This window comes from Pongo pygmaeus, chromosome 8 (assembly GCF_028885625.2).
Source record: "Pongo pygmaeus isolate AG05252 chromosome 8, NHGRI_mPonPyg2-v2.0_pri, whole genome shotgun sequence".
In the NCBI taxonomy this organism is placed as follows: Eukaryota; Metazoa; Chordata; class Mammalia; order Primates; family Hominidae; genus Pongo; species Pongo pygmaeus.
This window is the reverse complement of record NC_072381.2, coordinates 69,738,263-69,760,745: the sequence shown is the minus strand read 5'-3', so window position 1 is coordinate 69,760,745 and position 22,483 is coordinate 69,738,263. Positions and strand designations below refer to the sequence as shown.

Below are 22,483 nucleotides of genomic sequence, written 5' to 3'. Positions count from 1 at the left end.
CGCCCAGGCTGAAGTGCAGTGGCATAATCTCAGCTCACTGCAACCTCCACCTCCCGGGTTCAAGCAATTCTCCTGACTTAGCCTCCTGAGTAGCTGGGACTACAGGTGCATGCCACCATGCCAGGCTAGTTTTTGTATTTTTAGTAGAGACAGGGTTTCATCACGTTGGCCAGGTTGGTCTTCAACTTCTGACCTCAGGTGATCCGCCCACCTCCGCCTCCCAGAGTGCTGGGATTATAGGCATGAGCCACCGCGTGGGGCCTAATTACATAAAATCTTGATAGTCATTTGAAGTTTGTGCTGTCCTCAAAGTTACTTGGTGTTCTAGAAGTTATGTTTCCAAAGAGATTTTATTCTGTCTCTACAACCTGATATCAGAAATACCACAAAGACTCAACTTAACATATATGATAACATTTAGCATCAGGAAGATCCAGAAAAAAAGAATCACCTTAGGCAGTTGAACTGAAAGAACTAAGAAAAAATATGCTAATCATGGTTATTGGTTCCAGATCCTTTTAACTACCTCCTTTAACTTCACATTCCAAGAGTACTTTTGGCTTAGAACATGATGGAAAATAGCAAAGAAGTGATAACTTGAAAGTGAAGATGAACCATCTGAAACATATGATTAAAAAGATTGAACTGCATTATTCTACTTTAAGATATACTTCTGATCAACTTATAAGACTATGTTTCATACTTTTCTGTCTCTGAATCCAGAACGTTTCTTCTTTTTCTCTTCTGGGTGAGGCGCAAGATCTGCAGTCTTTTTTTCACGGTTACAAACATCCCTTTCATCTTTATTCTTCCCTTTATCACCGATGTCACTTTTTAGGTTGTCTACACATGGTGGAGATTCTGCATGGGCCCTGGATATGCAAAACAGAAATCTGGATTAATCCTGAACGTCCATCATACTAGACAAATAAGCAAACAGATACAGCTTAGCAGAGCAACAGCAATGAAATTTGTCAAATATTCTACATGAAGAAGTTCCTCAAAAAATATAAAATAGAACTTCCACGTGATCTCTGGTTATATATCCCAAAGAAATGAAAGGGTCTCAAATAAATATTTGCACATCCATGTTCACAGCAGCACTATGCACAATAGCTCAAAGGTGGAAACAACTCAAAAGTCCATTGGCAGATGAATAAACAAAATGTGGTATATACAGATAATGGAATATTTTTCAGCTTTAAAAGGAAAGGAAATCCTGTCACAAGCTACAACATGGATGAATCTTGAGGGTGTTATGCTAAGTGAAATAAACCAGTCACAAAACCACAAATATTGTATGACTTCACTTACATGAGTTACCTGGAATATTTAGATTTACAGAAACAGAAAGTAGAATGGGGGTTACCATGGGCTGAGGGAAGGGGAAGCAAGGAAGTTGCTCTTGAATGAGCAGAGTTTCAGTTTTGCAAGATGAAAACTTTCTGGAGATCTGTTTTACAATGATGTGAATACACTTTAAACTACTGAACTGCATATTTTAAAATGGTGAAGACATGTGACAGAAGCCGTCATCCACACATCTTCCCATTGAAACCAGAGACGATGAGCCCTTCCAGTACAAAAACTAAATGGACTAGACTTCCAGCCATAGAGCGCCTCCTTGTTTGTCATCTCACTCCAACTCTTCCCATTCTCATTCTCCCCTTGTCCCAACTGTAACTGAAAGGGTGGAATATCAAGGTCTTTAGAAAAAAATGGTTAAGATGTAAGTTTTATGTTATGCACCTTTCACTACAATAAAAAGGAACATAAATAAAGAAGATATAGGGGACCAAAATAATATAAGTATTTCTTTTTAAAAAAAAATATAAGTATTTCTGGCAGTTGAAGCCATTGCTGTAATGATATAATACTAAAATTAATTAAATATTACAGAACTGATGAAATACAATGATGTACAAAAAGAAGACTTTTGCTTACAGCCGTAATGGAGCAAACGATAATAGATCTGACTTCCCACTAGGGCAAAAATACAGAAAATTGAACAAAATATATCAAATGATTGCTTTCAGACACTGCACAGTATGCAACTCTCTAAGAAAATGGAGGCCTGGCCAGGCGTGGTGGCTCACACCTGTAATCCCAGCACTTTGAGAGGCCGAGGTGGGTGGATCACTTGAGGTCAGGAGTTCGAGACCAGCCTGGCCAACATGGCAAAAAACCATCTCTACTAAAAATACAAAATTAGCTGGGTGTGGTGGTGCTTGCCTGGTCCCAGCTACTTGAGAAGCTGAGGCAGGAGAATGTCTTGAACCCAGGAGGCAGAGGTTGCAGTGAGCCGAGATCGCACCAATGCACTCCAGCCTGGGTGACAGAGTGAGACTCCATCTCAAAAAAAAAAAAAAAAAAAAAGAAAAATAGAGGCCTATAATTGCCCAAAATTTCTGTCTGGAAACATTTTCTAGACCACAAAGAGGATCCCAAGCCAAATACAGTGATCTTGCTAAATTAAAGTGACAGAGATCAAAGTTTGGAAAACCTGAGGTGCCTGGAATTGGTGAGGCAGAGGACCCAAAAGGAAAAAGTCACACAGAGAAAGAGCTCCAAAAATGTATACAGAACACTCTTGAGTATTGATTCAACACTAAGCAGTGCATTCTTCGGATGAAACTACACAAAATAATTGCCAAGGAGCCACAGGCCAATTTCCAGAGCTCACAAGCAGGAAACAATCAAGCTCTACCAAGTCAGACTAGAGAAACCTCACTGAACACCCAAGGCATTTAGTAACATCCCAGAAACATCATGCTATATTAATAGGGCTAAGATAGCTCTAGAGGCTGGGCATGGTGGCTCACGCCTGTAATCCCAACAGTTTAGGAGGCTGAGGTGGGCATGTCACTTGACCCCAGGAGTTCGAGACCAGCCTGACCAACATGGTGAAACCCTATCTCTACTAAAAATACAAAAAAAAAAAAAAATTACCCAAAGGATTACACATCATGCTGCTATAAAGACACATGCACACGTATGTTTACTGCGGCACTATTCACAATAGCGAAGACTTGGAACCAACTCAAATGTCCAACAATGATAGACTGGATTAAGAAAATGTGGCACATATACACCATGGAATATCATGCAGCCATAAAAAATGATGAGTTCATGTCCTTTGTAGGGACATGGATGAAGCTGGAAACCATCATTCTCAGCAAACTATCGCAAGGACAAAAAACCAAACACTACATGTTCTCACTCATAGGTGGGAATTGAACAATGAGAACACACGGACACAGGAAGGGGAACATCACACGCCGGGGCCTGTTGTGGGGTGGGGGGAGGGGTGAGGGATAGCATTAGGAGATATACCTAATGTTAAATGATGAGTTACTGGGTGCAGCACACCAACATGGCACATATATATATATATGTAACTAACTTGCACATTGTGCACATGTACCCTAAAACTTAAAGTATAATTAAAAAAAAAACATTAGCCGGGCATGGTGGTGCGCACCTGTAATCCCAGCCGGGCATGGTTGTGCACACCCGTAATCCCAGCTACTTGAGAATTGCTTGAACCCAGAGGCAGAGGTTGCAGTAAGCTGAGATCATGCCACTACACTCCAGCCTGGGCGACAGAGCAAGACTCCATCTCCAAAAAACAAACAAACAAAAATAAAAAACAGAGAGTGACAGAGTCAGAAAAACAGTACCTATGTATTTTAAGAAAGAGAAGACTGTGGCTCACTACATTTTCTCTTCTCTCCAAGGAAGTTTCCATAACTAGTGAAAAAAATTATCAGGGACACTAAAGTACCAAGGTTCCTTAGTTAATTTCACAGGGTCACCAAATTGTGAAGTCTCAGAAAGTATTCATTCATTTTCTTTTCTTTTTTTTTTTTTTGAGACAGTTTTTCTCTGTCACCCAGGCTGGAGTGCAGTGGCGCAATCTTGGCTCACTGCAACCTCCACCTGCCTCCCAGGTTCAAACAATTCTCCTGCCTCAGCCTCCCAAGTAGCTGGGACTATAGGCTCACGCCACTGTGTCTGGCTATTTTTTGTATTTTTGTAGAGATGGGTTTTTGCCATGTTGGCCAAGCTGGTCTCAAACTCCTGACCTCAAGTGATCCGACCACCTTGGGCTCCCAAAGTGCTGGGATTACAGGTGTAAGCCACCGCGCCTGGCCGGAAAGCATTCGTTTTCTAAAGCTGCTATTGCTATCCCTATCCCATTATTTAAAATGTCCAGCAGAGGAGACAGGCAGACCTTGAAGCACAGTGTTTCCTAAGTATTGCCTTGGCATGCTGAATTCTTTGAAACATCTTATTTTATAGATGAACATTAACAATACCAAATGATCTGAGCAAGAAATTCTGATACAGAGTTAAGCCAGAAATCAACTCCTTTCTGACAACAGAGATGACTGGAAGAATAAAAGTATATGCAAGAACAAGATGGTTGGATAACACTCACCTCTTCCACAAAAGACCAGTACTTGCAGTTACTGCAGATGCTCCCAGGAAAGCCACCATCATTAGTCTTCGCCGGATCTGGATGGGCTGTGATCCTCCATGGTACCATCGAGAACCCACAGCCAGTTCTGCCAAAGCAGAAAGTGAGTTCAGACGAAACATCCTGTGGACAATAAGTAGAAATGTCACTCTTAGCTAGTGGTAGTTATGATGACAATGATGATGATCCTACCAACATTTCTAATAAACACTAAAGTAATTGCTCTATGACAGGCACTATTCTAAACAATTTGCTTATATTATCCCATTTAATCCTCATAATAATCTTATGAGCAAAGTACTACTTATAAACCTGATATATTAGTCAAAGTACAATTAGAAGACAGAAACCACATGATAATTTGAGTAAGAAACTTTTAACATAAAACATTATTAAGGCCAGGTATGTGGCTCATGCCTGTAATCTTAGCACTTTGGGAGGCCAAGGAGAGAGGATCATTTGAGCCCAGGAGTTGAAGAACGGCCTGGATAACATAGTAGGACCCCATCTCTACCAAAAAAAATCAGCCAAGCATGGTGACATGCACCTGTAGTCCCAGCTATTCAGGGGGCTGAGGTGAGAGCACTACTTAAGCCCAGGATGTTGAGGCGACAGTGAGCTATGATCAACAGAGCAAGATGCTGTCTCAAAAAAATGAATAAAATAAATAAAAAGTAAAAAATTATGTTACAACAGGAAATTTACTACTCAGAAGTTAAAGAAATAGCAGATATAGGGAGCAGTTACTATTCTAGATCTGACACAGAGCACCAAGAAAAGACCAGTCTATAAAAGGTCTACTCTCACTCACAGGGCAGAGATCAGACTGTGTGAAGAGGGCACAGCTATGTATGTCAGAGAAACTTACTAAGGTGCCATGCCAGCAAAATGCACTAGAAAGCCACTCTTTGTGATGCCAGAACAAGTCATCTACTGGACAACTCATGCCAGCGGAATTTGTTGGGAAGCTGACCTTTGCAATGCCAGGGGAAGCCACCCATGGGGAGGCAGTTTCACTAGGAAATTGCATATGAGAGTTGCTGCTAAAACTCCTTAGGAGTTGGGTGCCATTGAGTGTCCCACTAGTTCCTGCATGCTATAGAAGCAAGCCACAAAGGGCACACTAGACTCAGCAAGAAACATCCCTCCTCCAGGGTCCTTCTAGTCTCTCTACTGACAAAGTTTAACAGTAACTGGCAAGGGAAAAACTTCCAGTATCACAAACGGGACAATGAAAGATGTGTTTAGAGCTGAAATGAAAAAAGATAACTGGTACCCATATTTTACAGATCTAAAATATAACTTGCTCAAGAGTACAAAGGTAGGAAGTGATGGATCTAGAATTTGAACCTAGGGAGGACTAACTCCATACTTCAATGTCTCGGAGTTAAGTGGGGAGACTTCAACCTAGGAGGGGACACTTTGCTGCCCCCTACCTTATAATGCTGACACTGCTTTGAAGTTTTTATTAAATATTTTTCACACCCAGGTCCTTGGAAGCCCTCCTCCCTACCAGATTCTCTATAGTTCAAACTTCACTTAAAAAAAATTATTTTAATATTTTGTTTTAAATCTGAAACATCTGTATTAGTGCATATTACTGTTTAATAAATACTTACTCTTCCATCCCCCATCCCTTAGGCAAAATTACTTTTCTACTTTTTTCTTCCCCTTCTGCATATGAATGCCAGGTCATAAATTTCCTTCTCTTTAAGTTTTTGGCGTATGTCTTGCCATATGTCTTGCTCTAACCAATGGAATGTGGACCAGTTCCATGAAGTGCTTTTAGGAGGTGCTGCTGTTAGTTTTCTTGTGTTCCTGCACTCCATCGAGAGAAGGCCATGGCCCAAAGAGACACTGATCCTTCAAACTGGCATCCATAATGAACAAACTTCAGCCTGGAATAAACCACTGTCAAGCCCAGCTGAGCCAGCTGAGCACAGCTGACCTGTAGAATGCTGGTGAGAAATAAATGTGTGTTACTGTAAGCCACAAAGATTTGGGTGTTGTTTGTTGCCCCATCAAAAGCCAACTAATTCAGCATCCAAGATAATTACTGGGAAGTTCTTATTCTTTTTTTTTTTTTTTTTTTTGAGACTGAGTCTTGCCCTATCACCCAGGCTGGAGTACAGTGGCGCAATCTCGGCTCACTGCAACCTCCACCTCCCGGGTTCAAGCGATTCTCCTGTCTCAGCCTCCCGGGTAGCTGGGATTACAGGCACACGACACCACACCTGGCTAATTTTTGTTTTTTTAGTAGAGACAGGGTTTCACCATGTTAGCCAGGCTGGTCTCGAACTCTTGACCTCAAGTGATCCATCCGCCTCGGCCTCCCAAAGTGCTGGGATTACAGGCATGAGCCACCGCACCTGGCTGGGAAGTTCTTATTCAACAAAAATTTATTAAATTCATACCGTATGTACAGCCCTATGTGAGACCCAGAAAGCCAAAAACTATCTACATTCTAATTAAACAAGATAAATACAAAACACTTTTAAAACAATACATTTCTAAAATCGTATATATATATATATATATATATATTTTTTTTTTTTTGAGATGGAGTCTCGCTCTGTTGCCCAAGCTGGAGTGTGGTGGCATGATCTCAGTTTACTGCAACCTCTGCCTCTCAGATTCAAACAATTCTCCTGTCTCAGCCTCTTGAGTAGCTGGGACTACAGGCGCATACCATGATGTCTGGCTAATTTTTGCATTTTTAATAGAGATGGGGTTTCATCATGTTGGTCAGGCTGGTCCCAAACTCCTGACCTCAGGTGATCTACCTGCCTCAGCTTCCCAAAGTGCTGAGATTACAGGCGTGAGCCACCGCACCCGGCCTAAAATTATATCTTGAAGTATAAAAATATTATGATAGAAATAACAGAAAACTACAAATAAAAAAGATTAAGTTGAGACTGGGTTAGTCAGCAAAAGCTTTTGTTTAGTCTTAAGCCTCAGAATGGTGTAAAATTTTGATTAAGTCAGAGAAATGTTAAGAGACACCCCCAAAACCATAGGATCATTTCGGGCACCTCCATCCACAGAATTAATGTAAATGATTTTTTTCCCTCTAGATTATGACCTTCAGGGCTCAGTGTAGTACCTCACTGTTTCAATACACCAGATGGGCTGATGGAAGAAGAGGCATTTCTTTACAGTTCCACTTTTTTGTAGGGGTAATTCATTCAAATTATACAAAGAATCCATGCCCCCTTTGATTTTTCTCAAAGCACAGTTCACTGATTCCTAACTTTTTGCGTGTGTGTTTTGAGATGGAGTCTTGCTCTGTCACCAAGTCTGGAGTACAGTGGCATGATCTCGGCTCACTGCAACCTCTACCTCCCGGGTTCAACCAATTCTCCTGCGTCAGCCTCCCAAGTTGCTGGGATTACAGAAGTGTGCTACCATGCCCAGCTAATTTTATATTTTTAGTAAAGATGGGGTCTTACCATATTGGCCAGGCTGGTCTCGAATTCCTGACCTCAAGTGATGTGCCCGCCTTGGCCTCTCAAAGTGCTGGGATTACAGGTGTGAGCCACCATGCCCAGCCCACTGATTCCTAATTTAAACTACCTTGCACTTTGTACATATCTTCCTATGGCATACGTAATTTTTTCTCCCCTTGCCTCAAGGCCCAAATTATTATTTTTTTTCACGTTGTAAACACATAGTCTAGCACAGGACTTGTTACATTATTAGTGCTTAAATACTTAACCATTTTATTTTCACACGTCTGTGTACAAACTATACAGGTACTTGCTCCTAACATTTAAGTATACTCTAAGTTCCTAATTTACTTAGAAAACTGTCTTATATTATTTGGATTCAAGTCAGGTTAGACTACTTAGGCATCTCCTAAAATCAATGAGCTGGTTACTATTAACTCTTCCCTGGGACCTATACCTATAATCTCTTAGGTAAACTTTGCTCCTAGCTCCCTTCACCCAATCTAGGTCCAATTTCAAAACTGGACCTAAATCCTGCCCTCATATAGACAAAATGGAAAAACTGTTAATCTTTTCTCCTATTTTCCATGACCTAAGCTTTAGTAACACAATTCTTACATCCTTCCCCAATCCCAGAATCATCTCATTTTATTGTACATACTCTAGCAAAATCCAGCACCCAGGAGGCTGTCCATTATATTTTCTTCCTGTCTGGCAACTTCTGATTTTTTTTTTTTTGGTTCATTTCAAAATTAACATTTCTCAAATCCACATGTACATTCACATAAATAGCACTGCTCCTCGCTACAGCAAAAATGAGCACTAAACTAAAACATGCATATCTGGAGGAAACATTATTCATCACTGACAACAGAAAGAACAGACACTTGGAAGTTTTCAATGTTTAAAATAAATAACAGCCAACTCAAAAGTTGCAACAGGATGAGTGCAGTGGCTCACACCTGTAATCCCAGCACTTTGGGAGGCCACGGCGGGCAAATCACTTGAGGTCAGGAGTTCGAGACCAGCCTGGCCAACATGGTGAAACCCTGTCTCTACTAAAAATACAAAAATTAGCTGGGCGTGGTGGCGGGCGCCTGTAATTCCAGCTATTCAGGAGGCTGAGGGAAAAGAATCACTTGAACCCAGGAGGCAGAGGTTGCAGTGAGCCGAGATTGTACCACTGCACTCCAGCTTGGGTGACAGAGTAAGACCCTACCTCAAAAAACCAAAAGTTCTAACAGGCAAGGGGTATATAAGCCTGGAAGATAAATTTACAACATCTGACCAGATGTAGAGAACTGCTAGACATACGATCAATGATCAACTAAGTAAGCCACAATCACTTGAGAAGGACCTTTGAATGCCAGACCAAGAATTTAGAGCATATGTAAAATAGGAAGCCATTCAAGTTCTTTAATAGGAAGAGATCATGGTAAAAACATGGGTTAAAGCATATCAGTCTATCTATCAGCAGTGCAGAATAAACTGCAAAGAAGCAAAGGCAGAGAGAGCTGACAGGAAAGTAATGAGTACAGCCAGAAGGCATTAATAACCTAGGTATTGGGTGATGAGTGCCTAGATTATGATAAGTGTAGAAATAAAAAAACAGAATCAAATAAAAAATTTCCAAAGAAAAACAAAACGTAGTTGGGCATGGTGGCACACGTCAGCTACTTAAAGAGGCTGAGGTGGGAGGATAGCTTGAGCCCAGGAGTTCAAGTCCAGCATGGGCAACATGGTAAAACCCCACCTCTAAAAAAAAAAAAAATGATAAAGACATCGGTATCAAACACATATTAATATCTAATTGCACAGGAGATATGGAAGATAAAAAGGAGAAAGAAATTAAAACAATAACAACAACACTAAGTAGTATGGTAAAAAAAAAAAAAAACAAACACTAAGTAGTATGGCAGAAATCCAATGATCCAAGATCTGGTCTCAACTGTACTACTCAACAGCTAGCTGTATATACTAAAGCAGCTCATCCCTCCTCCTTGGGAAAAAAGCTCACTCACTGGTAAAATGAAAGAATTGCATAGGTGAGCTTAGGGTTCCTTTTTTCTCTTTAGCACTCTCATATCCTTGGCAGAAAACACTATAACAAAATTTAATTAATTTCATTTAGGAGAAAAGACTAAGATCATATTAAGTATTCAAGATTTATTAGTTTGGGCAATCCATTTCTATATGCTATGGCTCTAGGGGATTTCAAACTTTGCAAGTTCTGAGTTTTACCAGCTCAGACCCAGATAAGTTATGTGATTTCCTCATAGCTAATTAGTACAAAAACCTATAACAGATCCTTGCATTTTTGACTCCCAAATAAACTTAATGAGAAAAACCTGTTTAATAACTGTTCTCAGCAGAAAAAATATAACAGCCACACTCTAAAAGTAGATCAAATACCCAACTACAGAAAAATAAACGATGCTATAATAACATAATGGAATGGAATGTAAATATTAAAAATGATAATAATAACATATTATTAAAATATTACTTCGCAAACCAACAGAAAGTTGGGCAAAGATATAAAAAGACAGTTGGAAAAGAAATAAAAATGGCTCTGAAAACTGTGAAAAGATACTTAATCTCACTTCTAATAAAATAATGCAAATTAAACCTATACTCAGATACTTCTTTTCACCCATCAAATGGGCAAAAATCAAAAAGTTTGAAAACACATTTGTTGACAATGTTGCAGAATGGCACTACTGATGAACATGCAAATTTGTACAATTTACGGAGGGCAATTTGGTAATTTGCATTAAAATTACTCATATAATCTGCATATACTGGCCTAGAAACTCCACTTCTAATAATATACCCTACCGATGTACTTGCACACTTGTGAAATTATGCACATGTATATGGTGCATAATTATTATATCATAGTTTATAATAGCAAAACACTAAGAACTACCCCAATGTTCACCAAGAGAGATTGGTTAAAGTATGATAAATCTATATAAAGCAATACCACATAGCAACAAAGAGAATGAGAAAACTTTATGTAAAAACATGAAAAGAATTCATAGTGTTATCTTTTTAAAAGCAATAGGCCAGCCGCAGTAGCTCATGCCTGTAATCCCAGCAGTTTGGAAGGCCAATATGGGAGGGTCACTTGAGTCCAGGAGTTTGAGACCAGCCTGGGAAACATAGTGAGACCCCCACCACTACAAAAAAAAAAAAAAAAAAAAAAAAACAAACAACTAAGGCAACATGTGGAATACCACATACAGTATGCCACCTTTCATATAAAAAGAGGAGAAAATAAGAATGCATATGTACTTATTAAGTAACAACACACTCACAAAAAGTAATAGTAGTGGTGCTGGTGGGAGTTGGAAATAACATGCAGAGAGATTTTTATGATATGCTATTTCATTTGAAACAAAATTTATGTATTTATCCATGCAAACAAATGTACAGTATTTCATATAAGCATTTTCATTTAAGTTGAAAGGAAGAATATAACGTAATATGCACATGTCAATTAAACTTTGTAAAATATATAATCACATGGTTAATTTTTTATTTATAAATAAAATTTAATGCTTCCCTAGGGATTTTATTTAAACTTTTTCATTTAAGTAAAAATAAAGGCAGGCCCAGAAGGCAGTTGTTGCATTCCCCTCAGCCAGGAATTGTCACTTACCAGCCCCACCAGTGAGCTCAGGCCCAATAATGTTTCAACAATCAAGGCACATTATGGCAAGCTTCCCTAGTGAGACAAACTTTATGTAAATCAAGCTCATATCCTTTTATTTTGAGTACTGGCACATTCTTACACAAATTAGCAAACTATTACAATTCCAGACCATATCCTTATCCTGACTTAAAATTTCTGCTTGCCTTTTTATATTTGATTGACCCCCTTATATTTCTGACCCCCTGACAACTGCACATTTAGAGAAGGACTGCTTGGCTCTTCCAATCCTTGCATTGGCCTAAATAAACCTCTCCTGTACTATTAACCAACTATTACCCAACACTGTTGTTGAAAGCAGCACCTGCTAATAACTCTGTGGCCAAGAAACATATCTGAGATCTACCCAAATCTGGCCACCAATTAAAGTGAGAACTCAGTTAAATAAAAATGTCAGCCGGGCGTGGTGGCTCACGCCTGTAATCTCAGTACTTTGGGAGGCTGAGGTAGGTGGATCACCTGAGGTCAGGAGTTCAAGACCAGCCTGACCAACATGGTGAAATCCCATCTCTACTAAAAATACAAACATGGTAGCACATGCCTGTAATCCCAGCTATTCGGGAGGCTGAGCCAGGAGAATCGCTTGAACCCAGGAGGCGGAGGTTGCAGTGAGCTGAGATTGCACCATTGCACTCCAGCCTGGGCAACAAGAGTGAAACTCCATCTCAAAAAAATAAAATAAAATAAAAAATAAAGATGGGGAAATAATGAGATAATAATGATAATAATAATTTATTGGACATTATGCAGGTTTTTGTGTGGCACAAGCAAGAAGAGTATGTCAGTCTAAAAAAAAGACACTAAGGAAAATTAACTCCAAATATGTTGAGTTTATTCAGGAATGAGAAATGAGAATTATAATCTGGAATGCATGGGATGGCAAGTCACCAGTGTATCCAGTGAGGAAAGGATAAAAGGAAACTTTATTAGGAAAAAGGCAGAGATTCACTTAAGCTGCTTAGAAAAAGAGTTCACTTGTTCCATAGGCCCAAAGCCATTGTTGTTGTTAGTTCACTGGTGGAGATGCCATTACTGGGCAAGTGTTCTTTTGAGAGCACTGGACAAGTGCGCTCAAAAAAAGGACTAGGTTTATTACTAGTTGTAAAGAATGTCTAGTAATAAACCTTCTCAAAATAGGAGATGCCCGGATGATGTCAAAGAGTTTCTTGTGGGATTTTTAGAAAGTTCCTGAAAATGGTTCTTTCTTTTCTCTCTCTCAATTTTTACGGAGATGGGGTCTTGCTGTATTGCTAAGGCTAGTTTTGAACTCCTTGTCTCAAGCAATCATCCTGCCTTAGCATTCCAAGTCCATGGGATTACAGGTGTGAGCCACCATGCCCAACTTTTTGGAAACACTCATCTCACACATGTAAGCAGCAGTCTCCTCTGTCTGTGGCCTTCCTGGCCCTATTTTGTTTGGATCTAACAAAAGTGATTCATCCTAATATCTGTAACTTTCACAAATATTTGTATTTTTTTACATTTTTAATAACTTTAATTGTGCAAATAATATAAAAATAAATTTTCATTGTCTAAAATGTTATACAGAAGCACATAAAAAGAGTAAGTCTTCTTCAAATAAAGGCATACCTCATTCTATTGTGCCTCACTTTATTATACACTTCATGGATATTGCATTTTTCACAAATTGAAGGCTTGTGGCAACCCTGTTTCAACAAATCCATTGGTGCCATTTTCCCAACAGCATACACATACTTTGTGTTTCTGTGTCACATCTTGGTAATTTTTGCAATATTTCCAACTTTTTCATTATTACTATATTTGTTATCATGATCTAGTATCAGCGACCTTTGGTGTTACTATTTTAATTGTTCTGAGGCACCATAAACCACGCCCAAAGATGGCAAATGTAATTGGTAACTGTTGTGGTGTGTTCTGCTTCACCCACCCGTCATTTCCCCGTCTCTCTCCCTTTCCTCAAGCCTTCCCATTCCCTGAGACACAGTAGTATTAAAATTAGACCAGTTAACAACCAACCTTACAAGGGCCTCTAAATGAACGTTCAAGTGAAAGGACAAATTTCACATATCTCACTTTCAATCAAAAGCTAGAAGTGGGCCGGGCGTGGTGGCTCACGCCTGTAATCCCAGCACTTTGGGAGGCTGAGGCGGGTGGATCACCTGAGGTCAGGAGTTCGAGATCAGCCTGACCAACATGGCAAAACCCCATCTCTACTAAAAATACAAAAATTAGCTGGGCGTGGTGGTGGGAGCCTGTAATTCCAGCTATTCAGGAGGCTGAAACAGGAGAATCTCTTGAACCCGGGAGGCAGAGGTTGCAGGGAGCTGAGATCGTGCCACTGCACTCCAGCCTGGGCAACACAAGTGAAACTCCGTCTCAAAAAAAACATCAAAAAAAAAAAAGCTAGGAATGATTAAGCTTATGAGGAAGGCATGTCAAAAGCCAAAAGCCAAGATAGGCCAAAAGTTAGCCAAGCTGCCAATGCAGAGGAAAAGTTCTTGAAAAAAATTAAAAGTGCTACTCCAATGAACATAAGAATAAAAGAGTGAATCAGGCTTCCTGCTGATGTGAGGCAGATTTTAGTGGTCTAGACAGAAGATCAAATCAGCCACAACATTCCCTTAAGCCAAGGCCTAATCCAGAGAAAGACCTTAACTCTCTTCAATTATATGAAAGCTGAGCAGTGAGGAAGCTGCAGAAGAAAAGTTTGAAGCTAGCACAGGTTTATGAGATATAAGGAAAGAAGTTGTCCTCATAACATAAAAGATGCAAGGTGAAGCAGTAAGTTATCCAGATCTAGCTAAGATCATTTCATGAAGGTGGCTACACTAAACAAGAGATTTTCAGTGTAGACAAAACAGCCTTACTGGGAAGAAGATGCCATCTAGGACTTTCACAGCTAGAGAGAAGTCAATGCCTGGCTTCAAAGCTTCAAAGGACAGGCTGACTCTCTTGTTAGGGGCTAATGTACCTAGTGACTTTTAAGTTGAAGGCAACGCTCATTGATCATTCTGCAAATCCTTAGGATCCATATGAATTATGCTATATCTCACAATTTGCAATTGCAAAAAAATATGGAACCGACCTAAATGCCCATCAACCAACAAGTGGATAAAGAAAATGTGGCGTATAGACACCATGGAATATTACTTAGCCATAAAACAAAATGAAATAATGGCTTTTGCAGCAACTTGGATGGAGCTGGAGGCCATTCTTCTAAGTGAAGTATCTCTGGAATGGAAAACCAAATATTGTACGTTCTCACTAATAAGTGGGAGCTAAGCTATGAGGGCGCAAAGGCATAATAATGATATAATGCACTCTGGGGGCTCTAGGGGGACAGGTGGGAGGGGAGTGAGGGATAAAAGACTACATATTGAAACCTGGGCATCGTGGCTCACGTCTGTAATCCCAGCACTTTGGGAGGCCGAGGCGGGCAGATCACCTGAGGTCGGAAGTTCGAGACCAGCCTGACCAACATGGAGAAACTCCATCTCTACTAAAAATACAAAATTAGCCAGGCATGGTGGCACATGCCTGTAATCCCAGCTACTTGGGAGGCTGAGGCAGGAGAATTGCTTGAACCCAGGAGGCAGAGGTTGTGATGAGCTGAGATCGCGTCATTGCACTCCAGCCTGGGTGACAAGAGCGAAACTCTGTCTCAAAAAAAAAAAAAAAAAAGTATATGGCCATACCACCCTGAACGCACCCAATCTCATCCGATCAGTAGAAGAAGTCATTGCATATGTGGAGGAAACAGCAAGAGAACTAGAATTAGAAGTGGAGCCTGAATAGCACACTGGAATTCTAATTCAAAAGTTGCAAGTTTGAGTCCTGCTAGCGTCAAAAAAAGAAAAATTGTTTTTGTAAATTTCAATTAAAAAATTTTTTTTCTTAAGTAGAGCCTGAAGATGTGACTGGACTGCTATCATCTCATGGCAAAACTTGAATGGATGAGAGTTCATCCATGTTCATACAGCAACCATCAACATGGATGAACTTTGTTCTTCTGGATGAACAAATAAAGCGGTTTCTTGAGATGAAACCTACTCCCACTGAAGATGCTGTGAACATTGCTGAAATGACAATAAAGGATTTACAATATTCCATAAACTTTGTTGATAAGGCAGCAGCAGGGTTTTGGAGAACTGACTCAAGTTTTGAAAAAATTTTGCAAGAAATTACCTGGGTAAAACACTATCAATCAGCATCCTATGTTACAGAGAAATATTTTGTGAAAGAAAAAGTCTATTGATGCTGCAAATGTCATTGTTGTCTTTTTTTAAGAAATTGCCACAGCCACCCAGTCTTCAGCAACCACTACCCCTGATTAGTCAGCAGCCATCAACATGGAGGCAAGACCTTCTATCAGCAAAAGGATTGTCACTTGCTAAAGGCTCAGATGATTGTTACCATTTTTTAGCAATAAAGATTTTTTTTTGAGATGGAGTCTCACTCTATTGCCCAAGTTGGAGTGCAGCGGCGCGATCTTGGCTCACGGCAAACTCTGCCTCTGGGGTTCAAGTGATTCTGCTGCCTCAGCCTCCAGAGTAGCAGGGATTACAGGCGTGTGCCACCATGCCTGGCTTTATTTTTTTTATTTTTTTGTATTTTTAGTAGAGATGGGGTTTCACCATATTGACCAGGCTGGCCTTGAATTCCTGACCTCAGTTGATCTGCCTGCCTTGGCTTCCCAAAGTACTGAGATTACAGGTGTGAGCCACCATGCCTCGCCCAATAAAGTATTTTTAATTAAGGCATGTACACATTTTTTTTTTGCTGTTGTTGTTGTTTTGAGACAGAGTCTCGCTTTGTCACCCAGGCTGGAGTGCAGTGGTGCAATCTTGGCTCACTACAACCTCCACCTCCCAGGTTCAAGCGACTCTCCTGCCTCAGTCTCCCGAGTAGCTGGGACTACAGGCACCTGCCACCACACCCGGCTAATTTTTGTATTTTTAGTGGAGACGGGGTTTCACCATATTAGCCAGACTGGTCTTGAACTCCTGACCTTGTGATCCACCCGCCTTGGCCTCCCAAAGTGCTGGGATTACAGGTGTGAGTCACTGCGCCCAGCCTGTTTTTTTAGATAAAATGTTACTGCACACTTCATAGACTACACTATAGTATAAACATAACTTTTATATGCAGTGGGAAACCAAAAAATTCATATGACTTGCTATTTTGCGACATTAGCTTTATGGCAGTGGTCTGGAACCAAACCTGCCATGAGGCACACCTATACCTAAAATACCATCACTCTCCCTAGAAGTAACCTCAGAAAGCAGTTTAGTATACATCTTTCCTGAAATTTTTCTATGTATTTACATATAAATAATATTGTACTTTGTCTTAGTCTGTTCTGGCTGCTGTAACAACACACCTTATACTGGGTAATTCATAAACAACAAAAAATTATTGCTTATAATTCTGGAGGCTGGGGAGTCCAAGATCAAGGCACCAGCAGACTCTGTGTCTAGTAAGGGCCTGTTCCCCATAGACACAGGCTTCTCATGGCTTCCTCACTTGGTGGGAGAGGCAAGGCAGCGCCCTTTGACCTCTTAAAGAGCACTAATCTCCTTCAATACCAACATTACAATTTACCCTTTCCACCAGTGTATCAGTGAACTCCTCCTGTTCCTGTATTAGATGCAAGTTAAGCAACCCTAATCCACAAATCTGAAATGCCCTAAAATCCAAAACTTTTTGAGTGCTGCCATGATGTTACAAGAAGAAAATTTCATACCTGACGCATTTTTTCATTTTATTAATAGTATGTTTTTTTTTTTAACCATTAAGTACATATGTGTGAATAAGCATAAGAAGATTGCTAATAGGTAGCATATAAATTCAGAGTCAGCAACAATGGTTATGCCAAACAACCACCGAATGGCCACATGGGTGGATGCAATCTCATGATAACAAGGTGACACCTATGCTTCTGATGGCTCAGTGTATATAAACTTTGTCTCATGCAAAAAAATTACTAAAAATATGGTATAAAATTACCTGCAGGCTATATGTATAAGGTGCATATGAAACGTAAGTGAATTTTGTGTTTAGACTTGGGTCCTATCCCCAAGACATCTCATTATGTGTATCCAAATATTAAAAATAAAAAAAAAAATCTAAATGCTTCTGGTCCCAAGCATTTCAAATAAAAGATAATCAACCTGTGTCATCAATCTTTTTCATTTATATGATAGATTTAAAAAATGCCATCTAAATTAATTTGTATATTTGCTTTAGTAAGAGAATTTTATAATCTTTATTTTTCAAGAGTTTATCACTGTTGTTGTGAGAGCTACTGGAATATTAAGTTATATTTATTTTACTTAATTCCAGTCTATTCCCAGCCCTGAGGCATCATCTTTTCTTCACTGTAAAAAGTGGGACATTGTTTTCAATGTAAAATAATATGTCTAGGTATGATGTAATACCCACTATTCCATCCAATGTTATTTTTTAGTGGAATGTTATTTTTACTAAACAACTCCACCCCACTCTACTCACCCAAAAAAGGTTAAAACATTCTCAACTTAAACCATTTCAATACTTTTCCAATTCAATCTGAGCTCTACCACTACTGACTGGAAAGATTTTCATCCAAGCTTTTGCTGATTTATTTATTTATTTATTTATTTATTTATTTATTTATTTATTTTTGAGACAGAGTCTCACATTGTCACCCAGGCTGGAGTGCAACGGCACGATCTCGGCTCACCACAACCTCCACCTCCTGGGTTCAAGTGATTCTCCCACCTCAGCCTCCTGAGTAGCTGGGACTACAGGCGTGCGCCACCACACCTGGCTAACTTTTGTATTTTTTGTAGAGACGGGGTTTTACCATGTTGGCCAGGCTGGTCTTGAACTCCTGACCTCAGGTGATCCACCCACCTCAGCCTCCCACAGTGCTGGGATTACAGGCGTGAGCCACTGTGCCCGGCCAAGCTTTTGCTTTCTAATGGCTGATTATACTTTCAAAATACTTGAATAAATTATCCATTCATTTCCCTATGGAAAACAATGATTTAATCTAAACAGCAACAAGGTTCTCAAAAATATTCCAGAAGTTTCATCTTCACAAATTACTGGAAAACATAATTATTATTCTGCCACATTTACCTTTGAAAACAGAAAAAAAAAAAAAAAAGACAATGGAAAATCTGAATGAATTATAATAGCAAACAAGATGCCAAACTCCATACTAAAAATTACAGTATGCCCAATTCAACTGAGGAGAAGTGACATAATTACCTTAGTGCTCCACACACAGATGGATGCACTTTTCTTAATCTATTTTATTAAAACTGCAACCTAGAACAACTTATTAAATACACATTAGGCAATAGTGCAAACATAAACAAATGCATATATTTCACTGATATGTGCAATGCTGCTTTTTTGCAAAGGGCGTATGTTATCACAAAACATTTGCCATCTATGATAACAATAGCTGCCATGAACCTAGGAGAAAAGTGAAAAAAGTTAGCATCTGTTATGTTTGTATTTAAGACTTAATGAGGCCAGGCACTATGGCTCACACCTGTAATCCCAGCACTTTGAAAGACCAAGGTGGGCAGATCACTTGAGGTCAGAAGTTTGAGACCAGCCTGGCCAACATGGTGAAACCCTGTCTCTACTAAAATACAAAAATTAGCTGGGCATGATGGTGCCTGCCGGTAATCCCAGCTACTCAGGGGGCTGAGGCAGGAGAATCACTTGAACTTGGAAGGCGGAGGTTGCAGTGAGCCAAGATGACACCACTGCACTCCAGCCTGGGTGACAGAGCAAGACTCTGTCAATTAATGCATTTGAAGTTACTACCAACAGAACTAACAAGAGTTACTACTCAATTACACTAGAGTAAATACAAAAAACTTAGCTTATCATTCTAGTTCTACTACCAGCCAGCCATGTGACCAGTAAAAGCCTTCTTCACTGAGACTATATTCTGGAAGATGCAGGGCACTGGTGCATCTTTTTATTTTATCTTAGAAAAAGACTTTCTAAGTCCTTTTCCGGTTTTAAGAGTTCATTTCAGAAAAATAAAATATAAAGGTACTTTGTACATTTTGGAGAAACAAGGTCATCCTGAGTGTTTTTGTTTTTGGTTTTTGGTTTTCAGATGGAGTTTTCACTCTTGTTGCCCAGGCTGGAGAGCAATGGCGCAATCTCAGCTCACTGCAACCTCTGCCTCCCAGGTTCAAGTGATTCTCCTGCCTCAGCCTCCCTAGTAGCTGGGATTACAAGCATGCGCCACCACGCCTGGGTAATTTTGTATTTTTAGTAGAGATGGGATTTCACCATGTTGGTCAGGCTGATCTTGAACTACTGACGTCAGATGACCTGCCCGCCTCAGCCTCCCAAAGTGCTGGGATTACAGGTGTGAGCCACCATGCCTAGCCCTGAGTGGTTTTTAATGAGACAGTATCCTATATTAGTCTCATTCATTTAAGCAAATCATAATCTAAAATGTCCAATTGTCATTATTTCATTCAGATCATTATTTATTGAGCAAAGTATTTTGCAAGGACACAGCAAGAGGCACAAAGATAAACAAGACATAGTCTTTGCCCACAAACACCTTATAATTTAGTAGTGAAGATAAAACAACTATTCAAATAACCATAATGTGGCTGGGAGCAATGGCTCATGCCTGTAATCCCAGCATTTTGGGAGGCCAAGGTGGGTGAACTGCTTGAGCTCAAGCAATCTGGAACCTTGTCACGTTCAAGACCAACCTGGACAACATGGCAAAACCTTGTCTCTACAAAAAATTTAGTTTTTTAAAATTAAATTTAAAAAAATTACTTGGGCATGGTGGCACAAGCCTGTATTCTCCACTAGTCAGGAGTCTGAGGTGGGAAGATCACTTGTGCCCAGGAGGTCAAAGCTACAGTGAACAAGCCATGATCATGCCACTGCACACCAGCCTAGCTGATAGAGCAAGACCTTGTCTCAAAAAAAAAAAAAAAAAAAAAAAAGAACCACTGGGCATTGTGGCACATGCCTGTAGTCCCAGCTACTCAGGAAGCTGAGGCAGGAGGATCATTTGAGCCCAGGAGTTCTGGGCTATAGTGTGCTACATGACCATCAGGTGTCCACATTAAGTTCAGCATCAATATGGTAACACCAACAGGTTGCCTAAGGAGGGGTGAACCAGGCCAGGTTAGAAACAGAGCAGGCCAAAACTCCCATGCTGACCAGTAGTGGGACTGGGCCTGTGAACAGCACTGCAGTCCAGGCTGGGCAATGTAGCGAGACCCTGTCTGTTAACAAAAAAGAAAAAACAAAAATAGCCTTAATACAAGGCAGGAAAAAAAAAAGCAAGGGCTACAAGAACATATTAACAGGGATTCAATTACATTAGGTTGGGAAGTGGAAAGGGCTCAACATAGGCTTCAAGGAAGATTTACTTAGGGTAGGAAAGCGCTAACTATTCTTCACAAAATAGTTTGGCTGAATGCATTTTTTTTTTTTTTTTGAGACAGAGTCTTCCTCTGTTGCCCAGGCTGGAGTGCAGTGGTGCCATCTTACCTCACTGCAACTTCTGCCTCCCGGGTTCAAGCGATTCTCCTGCCTCAGTCTTCCAAGTAGCTGGGACTGCAACTGTGTGCTACCACACCTGGCTGATTTTTGTATTTTTAGTAGAGATGGGGTTTCACCATGTTGGCCAGGCTGGTCTTGAACTCCTGACCTCAGGTGATCCGCCTGCCTTGGCCTCCCAAGGCATGATTACAAGTGTGAGCCACCTCGCCTGGCCTGAATGCATTATCTTAGAGCCCTCTAACATTTTATTGCTAGATGATAATACATACATGAAATTATTTGAGGAATGGGATAAGCTACTAGAAATACAATGTGTACTGTACAACTAAGATACTGCTCAAAACATAACACTATATTAGAATTTAATTATGCCAAATCATTTTTTAAACATCTCTATAGTTTTTTTAGATGAAATGAATATTTCAAGTTCTTCATTGAAGACACTAGAATGACTGCCAAAATACAGTAGAGATTAACGTTCATGTCCAGAAAAGATACATTTCATAGCTTAAAGTGACATTAGTGACACAATAAATGAGAAAAGCTCACACTTCAGCTAAGCCTGTTCTGACAAGTATCTTCCAACAGCAGAGAAAGCTATTTTAAATGATCTGGATGAGAATGTAAAGTTAATTTAAGTTACACAAGTCTCTACAGTATAAAATGATAATTGTAGAAACAAGAATCATCTCACAGAAATGTTAGGTTTGAGACAGAAGCTTTGCACATGTTCTGTTAAGGAAAGATGCTATCAAAAAAGCAGGTCAACATTCCACAGTACTTCACCTTCTGATACTCTCTGAAACAGTCCTTTATCCACCAAGAACCTCCATGGTTCACCTTCTTAAAACGCCATACAGCCTTTTTACTGCAACAATAAAACCTGAAACTTACGTCTGGTGAAGGAAGAAGTAGTAAAGGGTGAAAATCTGCCCTTCCAAATAACTGCACAGAAAAACGAAATATGGAAAAGAAAAAGAAAAAAATAAATCAACCAAAGATACACTTATTTAAAGCAAAAACCAACCATTCAGGTAATTACAGAAACAATGATGTCTAAAACCTCTATAATGTATTAATGTGTTCAGATCATAAATAAGGTTTCAATATGTAAAATTTCCATAAAATATCATCTCTAATTTGATTTTCAATTCAAGTCTTGGAAATTAAGTAGGTACAGAGCTTTAATAGTTAATACATACTTTTTTTTTTGGAGACAGGGTCTCGCTCTGTTGCCCAAGCTGGAGTGCAGTGGTGCAATGATGGCTCACTGCAGCCTCCACCTCCAGGGCTCAAGCAATGCTCCCACTT

At 39.8% G+C, this 22,483-nt stretch overlaps 1 protein-coding gene across 4 annotated transcripts in view; it reads right to left on the bottom strand.

Moving 5' to 3' along the window:
• Positions 1 to 22,483, bottom strand: part of MICU1 (mitochondrial calcium uptake 1) — a 257,449-nt gene that overhangs the window by 189,361 nt on the left and 45,605 nt on the right. For 2 of the 4 annotated variants that reach the window (XM_054503610.2, XM_063670503.1), the window contains exons 2-3: positions 4,442 to 4,603; positions 704 to 872 (exon numbers count right to left, since the gene is read on the bottom strand). In XM_054503610.2, the coding sequence (XP_054359585.1) occupies positions 704 to 872; positions 4,442 to 4,602 (330 nt within the window). In that variant the 5' untranslated portion in view covers position 4,603. Of the gene's footprint in view, positions 1 to 703; positions 873 to 4,441; positions 4,604 to 21,958; positions 22,118 to 22,483 lie in introns of those variants that run through there. The other 2 variants (XM_063670501.1, XM_063670502.1) reach the window with 2 other exon arrangements.